Source organism: Euphorbia lathyris, chromosome 7 (genome assembly GCF_963576675.1).
Source record: "Euphorbia lathyris chromosome 7, ddEupLath1.1, whole genome shotgun sequence".
Taxonomy (NCBI): Eukaryota; Viridiplantae; Streptophyta; class Magnoliopsida; order Malpighiales; family Euphorbiaceae; genus Euphorbia; species Euphorbia lathyris.
Window position 1 is genome coordinate 39,137,401 of NC_088916.1, and position 9,817 is coordinate 39,147,217.

At 34.6% G+C, this 9,817-nt stretch overlaps 1 protein-coding gene across 1 annotated transcript; it reads right to left on the minus strand.

Moving 5' to 3' along the window:
* Positions 1 to 447: 447 nt before the first annotated feature.
* LOC136234985 (NADPH--cytochrome P450 reductase) lies at positions 448 to 9,115 on the minus strand. The gene is made up of 18 exons (XM_066024490.1): positions 8,646 to 9,115; positions 7,622 to 7,681; positions 7,449 to 7,525; positions 7,299 to 7,356; positions 7,107 to 7,190; positions 6,971 to 7,007; positions 5,597 to 5,666; positions 5,253 to 5,447; positions 5,069 to 5,161; positions 2,783 to 3,008; positions 2,617 to 2,700; positions 2,361 to 2,512; positions 2,177 to 2,273; positions 1,922 to 2,071; positions 1,777 to 1,854; positions 1,573 to 1,695; positions 1,377 to 1,490; positions 448 to 937 (listed from the first exon to the last, which is right to left on the minus strand). Exons 1-18 carry the CDS (start codon positions 8,940 to 8,942, stop codon positions 857 to 859), a joined length of 2,076 nt encoding a protein of 691 aa, XP_065880562.1. The 5' UTR covers positions 8,943 to 9,115; the 3' UTR covers positions 448 to 856.
* Between the last annotated feature and the right edge of the window lie 702 nt (positions 9,116 to 9,817).

Sequence of the window (9,817 nt, forward strand, 5' to 3'; positions counted from 1 at the left end):
AATACTTTAAACAACTTTAATTTTTCAATTTTTTAGGTTTGATATTATTTAGGTATTGTTTTTTTTATGAGGGTAAATTAATATTTAAAGAGAGAATCCAACAACATTTTGAAAAACTAAAAAGAATAATGCACACAAGAGTACACAACACTTTTACAACACTCCAACTTTTTGTTCCAAATTTCTTTTTCATCTGCATTTTTCAATTAAAATTATTTTAACCCAATAAAACTTCAAATAATTAATGGGTTCTAATAGGATGTTAAAAGGCACCAAAGTTGCTCTTAGTCTGAATGATTTGAAAGCATAATTCTGGAGACAAAAGCTGTTAATACTTTAGAGGAACACAAGACATGTTCCTTGTTGACTCCTCCTAGGCAGAAATGCAACCATCCAACTTCCCAACAACAAAACCTAACTAAAGAAAATTAACAGGGAAGCTCACCAGATTCAAACAGCACAGCAATTAATGAAAACTATTTCCAACTTTTATTCTACATTACCATTTCTTCCTACAAATACAATGATTCATACATTCTTTTGACATTTTGGTAGCTACATGCTTTTGAGTTGTTTTTTACCATTTAAGAAGAAGAAGGCTGTAGGAGATGATTAACTAACAGGATCCTCCTTCTGTATGAAAAAAGAACCAAGTTCCAAGGCCTATATAGAAAACAGTTTCAGTTTCAGTTTCTTAGCAGGAAATGGAAGTTTTGGGTTTCCACCATCTTTTGACTTGTAAACACCCCACCCCACTGGAAAGTAAGGAAAGATATTGGTCAAGAAGCTTCAGCAAGTAGATGAATAAATTAAATTCAATGCTACAACAACACTTTCATTTTCAAATATCCACCTATCACCACACGTCTCTAAGATATCTTCCATCCATCTGAAGTTTCTTAACCATAGACTCTGTCTTCGATGAGTCCAGATTTCCCTGAAATACAAACAAACTTTTAACATACATGTCTAATTCACCAACTGGACCAGGAGTCAATGACCATATATAATCCTTGACAAAATACAAGTGAGACCTCAAAATTAACATTATCACTTTTCTTCAAATCAGATACAAAGAGTAACTACAAGGTTAGAGAAGAAAATATTGATGGATGTTGAATTAAAATAGATAAATAACAAAATAGCATACACATGCATTTATTGAAAATCACAAAGATGAAACAATGAAAATAAATTTGTAAAGGCAAATTAAGCAAGAAAAATAATTATACAAGTAAATACAGGTCTATATTTTAATACACTCAATCACACAATATTTAGTGAACGAACATGATTTTCTTTAGACTGTTATGCACAAGGAGTAAAGCACCCCAACCTACCCATCCAAAACTTCAATGCAGGGATAGAAGTACTACCTGCTCCTGAAAAATGGTATGCAAAGTCCGATGAACATCTCTGGCCATACCCTTGGCATCACCACATACATAAAGATAACCCCCCTCAGAAATTATGCTCCATATTTCTGCTGCCTGCACATTTTATACACGAGTCAATAAATATGAGCCTGTAACTAGTCAGGAACCCCTCTGGTTTGCTTTTACCGGAACTCACTTTGTCTGCCATTTTATGTTGAACATACTCTTTCTGAGGCCCCTCCCTAGAGAAAGCAACAATCATCTCAGATATTACCCCTTGTTCCACAAAATAATTGAGCTCATCCTCATATATGAAATCCTGCAAGAAAAGAAATATACACACTCAAAATGTTGTCAAAATTTAATTCAATTAAGAGCAATGCATGGAAAATGTCCCAACCATTCTGCGATTTCTACAACCAAAGAAGAGCAGAGCTGGTCCAAGCTGACAGCCTTCCTCTTTCAATGCCATTCTTTCCTGATAGAACAAATGTTCAGTATTCTTGCTTACATAACCAATATAGGAACACACACCACTTCCAAACCTGTAGAAATCCTCTAAAAGGTGCGAGTCCAGTACCAGGTCCCACCATGATAATTGGAGTTGAAGGATCAGATGGTAACTTGAAATTGGATGTCCTAATGAAAATGGGAGCCCAGCTACAGTCACTGCTTTTCTCCAGAGGAACTGCATTCTGTTTTTTTTTTAATAGAGATGTATGTTAAATGTTAAAAAGGATTCAATTTTGTTCCTGAGAAGTTAGGGTGACAATCAGAAACATTAGTTAGCTAATCATGACCTTCATCCAGGTTGAGCACACCCCTTTGTGAATTCTTCCAGTGGGTGTTGGACCATAGACTAAAGCACAAGTCACATGTACTCTATTGGGAGCCAATCTGCACAAGGTATCAACAGGAATTATGTTTATGCAACTCTAAAAATTCAATAAGAGCATTTTGAATGTTAAGTAACAAGCAAAGAACCTAGGAGATGATGAGATAGAATAATAGCGAGGCTGTAGGCGAGGTGACACTGCTGCAAAAAAAACACCAAGGGGAGGTTTTGCAGATGGGAACTCCGCCATTACCTCAAGCAGACTTCTCTGACTTGCAACAACCCATTGGGAGTACTCATCCTAGACAACAAGAATGAAAAACATAATAAGCAAGAATACTCGATAACAGAGGCATAAATTGCACAAAATAAGAGATCAGCAAAAAGTGTGAATAATCTGCTGACCTTTCCTTGTGGTGATGATAAAAACTTTAGTCTCTCTGCCTCACTAGGTTCAGTGGCATGAGCAGACATAGCAATCAGAGCAGCCTAACACAATAATGAGACGATTGTTCAAATAAGTAAAACCCTAATACAGAAGTAAAAACTTGAAAATATAACAATATCTCACCTTTCGAGGAGGATTCAAGAGATCTGCATAGCGAGCCAAAGCAGCACGAAGTGTGCATGGCCCTGGGAAAGGTGGTGGCAAAGAACTTCCGAGGGATGATCCATCTTCGTTTCCAGCATGTAGAGAAAATAGCAAATCTAAAGGTTGACCCAACAACATCCCCGCTTCTTCAACAATTTCATCAAAATTTTCAGCATAAACACCCACATGGTCCCCTGTTTCATATCTACAGAAAGAAGTGAATAGAGAAAAGTTGATTAGCAAACATTATCAACAATAATATAACACCTTAAAAGCTTTCTTATATATGACAGTCTTGATCACATGCACCTTAATGGCCATGTAGAATTTGGTCATTCACCGTTAGATAAGGTGGAGATTCAAAGCATCGTGAGGCTTAGATTTAATAAGCCTAGATCTAACGGTGAATGACCAAATTCACTTGGTCATTAAGGTGCATGTGAACATTCCTGTATATATGATCCGACATCATAATAGAAAAAATGATGAGATGACACTATTTAAAACAAGAGCAGAGTTGATGGTATAACCATTTCTCCCCCAGCCGAAATAGTAGCAAAGTCTATTAAACAAGATATAAAAAACGCTAGGCGCTAGTCGGGCGGACATGGCCCGAGGATTAATAGGGATTAGTCGGAGATTAATCGAGGATTAATCGGATTTTTATTTTTTATTTGTTAATCAACAAGTTTATATATATATTTAATTAAAATATGTATTATACTATCTAAAAATAAGGGTAAATAATTTATTAGTCCCCTACTTTTTACCTAACACACTATTTAGTCCCCTATTCTGAAAAACACATTATAAGATCCCTATCTTTTGTCAATATTAACCCTTTGGTCCCTTTGTCTATTTTTTTAAGATTTTTAACCGTTATATTTGGCAAAAACAGACAGACATAAAATAGCAGAGTAACATGGTTATTTTGTATCTACTATGGCTGTCCCAAAAGTTAAGATATGTTCGGTTAAAAATCTAAAAAAACTAGACAGAAGGACAAAACGGTTAATATTGACAAAAGATAGGGATCTTATAATGTATTTTTCAAAATAGGGGGACTAAACAGTGTGTCAGGTTAAAAGTAGGGGACTAATAAATTATTTACCCTAAAAATAATAATATAAAATTATTTAATATAGAAAAACGTGTATATTTGTAACATATATCTTTAAAAATGTGCAAACATCAGCATTTCAATAACAATATAGCTGAAACAACTCAAAAAAATAAACTATAATATTGACAAGTAATATAGTTCACCAAAAGGTATAAAACAATGTCATTGAAGTCTTAAACTATATCATGAAAACAAGTAATTAAACCAAAATATCTGAAAATAATACACAATTCACCAAAAACCATGTGAGAATGTTCAAAAGTGAATTATAATAAAGCAAAAAAAAAAAAATTAATAATATAAAACGCTTTTGGTCATGGTGGCTTAGGCAGAGCCCAAGCGGCTAAAAATAGCTTAGAGGCCCAAAATACGCCGAGAGGGACTAATCGGAGAAATCGGGGCGGATTCTCGATTTTGAGCGCCTAGAGGGCTAGGCAGCCTTGTTTTTTAACAATGGCTTGACATATTAAATCCACAAAATAATATGAATTTTTACATAAATCCTTCAGGGGGATATTTAAACACAGGCACAAACATGAAAAGAGAAACTACCACAACAAACGCTAAAGTCCCTCAGAAGTAAAATAACAATAGAAATAGAAGATAGTAAAATTTAAAACTCAAAAAAAGGAAGGAGCAAATCATCGTCAACCCAAGTATAATTCATAAGAGAAGTATGAGAAAGGAAGAAAACTGCCCCGGATTCAAATGGCCACAAAATACAAAGTAAAACTTGTGATTGGTCATGGACGTAATATCCATCTATAAGCGGGCAAAATTTTACTAGTTAATGGACCTTAAAAACATGGACGAAAACATGCAAAGAGAAACTTCCAGTAGGCTGAAGTCCCTTGAAAGCAAGAAAATATTAGAAACAGATAGTAGTGGTTAAATCTTACAAAAACAGCAAGTTGTCAACCTAAATATAATTCATAAGAAAATCATTCTAGCTTTCTCGAGGGCATCAGGGAGGAAGACAATGGCTTGGGCTTCAAACTAATGGAAACAACAAAACAGGGTAAAACATGAGATTGTTCATGGAAGTGAAGTCTTAATATAAGAAGGAATTACATGAAATTTCTTCTTGCAAAGAATGCAGAAGGACAAATATATGAGATATGATGGATAAGCAATGAGCTTACGTAATACCAGTCCCTGATATATCAAATTCCAGATGTATGCACGAGCGATCAGATTCTGGTTTGTGGAGCTCTTTTTGAACAGCAACATTAACCCTTCAGGAAATAAGATAACTAAAAGAATGAATATCACAGAATAACAAATATGTTGTAACGAGTAAAAGAAAAAAAAATACTAAGTAAGTACCTGCATGGATGGTGAATATCAAAATTAGCATTCCCGTTTTGCAAGTTTGACAGTTTATCCTCACAAGATGATAGAGCAGCATCATGAATCTTCACACGGTATTCAGGTATAGCTGCTGTATATGGAGTAGATGCACCATTGACATCATCTTCGTCTCTCAGTATTTGGTCTAACTCGGGCCACAATAATTCTCTCCTACGGGAGAAACAAATATACAGTTAACACAGCATAATTTGCAAAGAAGCTCCATCCTCAACAAAATGGGGACAAGGCATCAGCCATAATACATACTGCAAGACGGCACTGGAGATTAAGGAATGTACAAGTCTAACTATGTATTATACCAGGCAGTAAAATCATCTTCAATGCACTGATCATCATCGCCAAGACCAACAGGAATGAGGCGTTTTGCACCTGTACCAACCATTGATGCAAATCTACCATATTAGAAAAAATAACATATCTTCAATCAACTGACAAGACAAAAATATGAGGGGAAGGAAAACAATTGCAAGAAGTAAAAATAGAGAAACAAGTCCAACTTGTGGCACAAAAACAAGCACAACAATGCCTCTTCTGATATTTCTATGTTGTTTAATAAAATACATGTATATGACCGGTAATTATAAAATTCAATTAAGGAACTGTTTTTAAAACCTTCTCAATCCACCATATTGGTAAGGATTTCGCTATTTGAGGTAAAAGTAGATTTCATAAAACTTATATTTTGTTGCAGACCACAAAACTTTTGTATTTGAAACTAACATGAAGATAGATGGCATAATGATAGCAATATAATTCGTTCATCTCGGTCCGAGTCAAAATCATTGAATAAACCATGACATGTTGAAGATTTCTAATACTCCTAAAGCAGATAAACAATGCATGCACCAAATCACAAGTTTGTGGCACAGAAGAGGCAAAAAGGGGAGGATTAAGGATATGAATGCTGCTAGCACAATGAGACATGGAGAAGAATGGGGAACCTGAGAGGAAAAGTGCAACTCCAATGCAGATTATTGAGGAATATTTTAGCAAGAAGGCTCTACTACCCTTTCCCATCTCATTTTTCCATCGAATTTTAACTTTCAATGCATACATCCATCAAATTGAACTTTCAACGCATACACCAAATTTTTGTATGATACAAGCATTAACTCAATTATAAACAATCATTATAGTAACGAAAACTGAGATGCGTACAACTAGTTTTCTCAAGTTAAAACAAAATTTTCTATGATAAAACTGGATAGAAGTACAAAAAAACACAGCTTAAACATTACAGGTTGGAGAACACATGAGTCAAAATCAACTCCTTTGCCAAATATGCCTCTACCTTCCATTTTTGGGCAAATTAAATCCAAGTCTCTCGCTACTCATAATTTATAAATACCGAGTTAACTTACAGTTTGGACAGGAACAGTGGAAAAATGAAAAGTAAAGGGCTTATTTGGCCAACAAAAATTAATTTGGACTTGTCGACTTGTCCAGACCTGCCAAAGTTAGGGGGGTTTTTTATAGTTTTAAGGCAAAAGTTCTTTTCACAACATGTACCATCATGAAACCAATTGGAATTTAATTTAATATGACTTGATAATTTATATCTATGAACTATCAGTCAAAATCAAACATGCATAAAACACTAAGAAAAAAAACACAATAAAAGGAAACACAGCCAAGAAAGAAATGGGAGGACATTTTATTATCTCATAAAATACCTTGCTCAATAAGTTGGTCATCGAGCACCGTAGCTATCTGTTTCAGAAACGCATCCCATTATTATTATTCACGATATGATATTGTACAAGGATAGAAAAAGCTTAAAAGTATAAGAATAGATACTACTCTGCATACCTTGTTAAAATGTTCATATTGGCGGTTACCCAAGCCAAATACAGCATAAGTAAGCTGTTGAAGCCAGACTCCTCGCTCGTTTTCCTGAAATTTAATCACCATAATACTTAGACCACAATCTAGGATCAAAACACCAATAATTTGCATCATTGGTATGGTATTCTATTTTAGCATCTTAACAAAGTAACACACCTCAGTAAACCATTTATAAAATCTTGCAGCATTATCAGTTGGCTCACCATCTCCATAACTGCAAAAGACTCGTTAAATGCATCCTTCATTTAGAAAAACCTAATATACAACACCAAGACGCCAGTGAAGAAAAAAATAAATATATCTTACGTGGCAACCATGAAAAATGTCAAAGTCTCTTTCTTGAATTTTTCTTCATATTGTTCATCATCGATAGCATAATCATCCTAAGTCAACTCAAAAGAAGTTTCCACAATAAAAATCCAAAAATAAATCTTCGCACGTGTAATTACAACATCATGCAAAAATCCCGCACTACGTACCAGGTCAACAACTTTAACAGCTGCTTTCTCATATCTTGCCTTAATCTCATCAGCTAGGGCCTGCAAAAGCATGGGATTTCAACAAAAAAAAATAACATAGTAAAAGCATAATAAATGCAAATACAATGATGGTAAAATAATTTTTTAAAGAAAAAATCAATTGCACTTCCTGCTCCATCAGAACCACGGAAAAAAAAAGCACAATTCTAGGGACTAACTATATATGCAATCATTTATTCTAGCAATTTGGCAAAAGCTCATCAGCTAAGCAACTAAAGACATTACTGCAATCTTTACACAGAGCTTCTATCACCTTCCATAAGTTTCAACATGACATAAACCTTAGGCCTCAGATTTCCAATAATCACAAAAGTGTGATGTATATCTCTGCCCCTCAGCCACTCAACAGGTTTCTAATTCATGCCAATATAACTTGGCAAATGCTTCGCATAAGTCGAGTCTTCCCTGTATGACCACAGGGATGGATTCCAATATGATGAAAGGGGAACAGTGCAAGAAAAAAATGCATATGTATGACCAGGATCCCTCATTTCCTTGGCGTGTTCAATCAATCAGAAGTCACAAAGTAGAATGCTATTAACAATATGAGATCAAAGGCAAAGCTCAGATGATCAACATAATAAAGTTTAGAATTAGATAGTGCCCCCTTCACGATTTCATATTTCCGCCTTTAAAGTAAAAGAAAACCACTTCTATAATACTGGTCAGTAAAGCCTAGATTAACAGGCAAATTTCAGCTCATTTCTAAATTCAATTACATAAGGTATCCACAAGAAGAACTGCCCAGATGGTATTAACAACGTATAATGAGTTCTGGATTTAAACCCAAGTCAAAACCATCATTTAGACCTTTTCTTAATCAACTTCCAAATGCACAGTCATTATTACTACATCCCATCAGTTTCCTTATGTCCAGCAAAACCTCCAAACCGTGAATTCAAAATGAAAAGCCAAACTCAACACCAAGTCAGCTCCATTAAGAAAAAATAAAACATGGTCATACCTTGGCAAAACCTTCAGCAGTTCCAGTCTGAGTTCCATAAAAGACAGTGACCCTAGTTTTACCAGAAAGAGCCTCAGCTTCATCCTCCTCGTTCTTCAGCGCAAGCGACTTGGGGACAACAACAGGCTTCAGCTCCTTACTCCGATCCGACGATTTCTTCCAGAAAATGACCAACAACCCAACTAAAATCGCAAAGGAGGTGGTCACAACAAGAAGAAGCGAGTCAGAAACAGAAGCGCCGAAGGAGACCCCAAGCACAGACTCAACGTACCTAACCAAATCCGAATCCGAACTCATCTTGGATCTAATTCAATTAATTCAAAAAAAAACATAAAATGAATTAATCAATAAACCCGCAGGCTTTTCCGCCTTGAAATAATCGGCTTTCGGTTTTGGTTTGGTATCGTTAGGTTTAGTTCCTCTCTCTTTCTATAACGAGACCAAGGAGATGGGGGTGGGTAAGCAGAGAGAGAACGGACGGTGAAGACAACGAGAAACTGGTTATTATATGGGACCCACTAGGATCTTGACTTCTGACTTTTTTAACAAAAATAACCTTAGTTTTTTTTCGCTTAATACATTATTTGCGCATGAACCTGTTCTAAAAGCTTAGTTGATCTTTAAACTTTTAAAATATCTTAATAGGTATAAAATGTTCAATTAATTTCTTAAATTTATGTAGAATATAATCAATTAGTCACTTGGTTATAAAAAATAAGTTAAACGTGGAGAATGTGTTGCATGCATTAAAAAAAAGTAAAACGACCAAGGTCAGGGTATACGATTCTAACATTAGAGAAGAAAAGGTTTTATAGTTGAACACGTAAAAATTTCATTTTTAATATGTTTTAATCTATTTTGTGAATTATATAATAATATTCTAAAGCACGTACAATACACATTTCGCATTTAACTTACTTTTTTACAATCGACTGATTAATTAATTATATTTTATGCAAGTTGAGAGAGCTAATTGAATATTTTATATAAATTCAGGGGGCCAATCAAGTTTTTTTTGAACAAATTCAAAAGACATATAATGTTTTTTTAATAACAACATCCTTAACTTAACTAGGGATATGTTACTTCCACTTATCATAAAACACAAACACTAGATATTGACTCATTATTAATTTTTACTCAGTAAAATAATTAATTCAGTAATTTATTAT

Excerpts from the sequence above, each read along its gene's own strand:
- LOC136234985 (XM_066024490.1), bottom strand. The coding sequence starts at position 8,942 with ATGAGTTCGGATTCGGATTTGGTTAGGTACGTTGAGTCTGTGCTTGGG. Across the intron at positions 7,357-7,448 it reads ACATTTTTCATGGTTGCCAC|TTATGGAGATGGTGAGCCAA; the intron begins GTAAGATATATT and ends AGTCTTTTGCAG. Across the intron at positions 2,274-2,360 it reads TCTATCTCATCATCTCCTAG|ATTGGCTCCCAATAGAGTAC; the intron begins GTTCTTTGCTTG and ends TACCTTGTGCAG.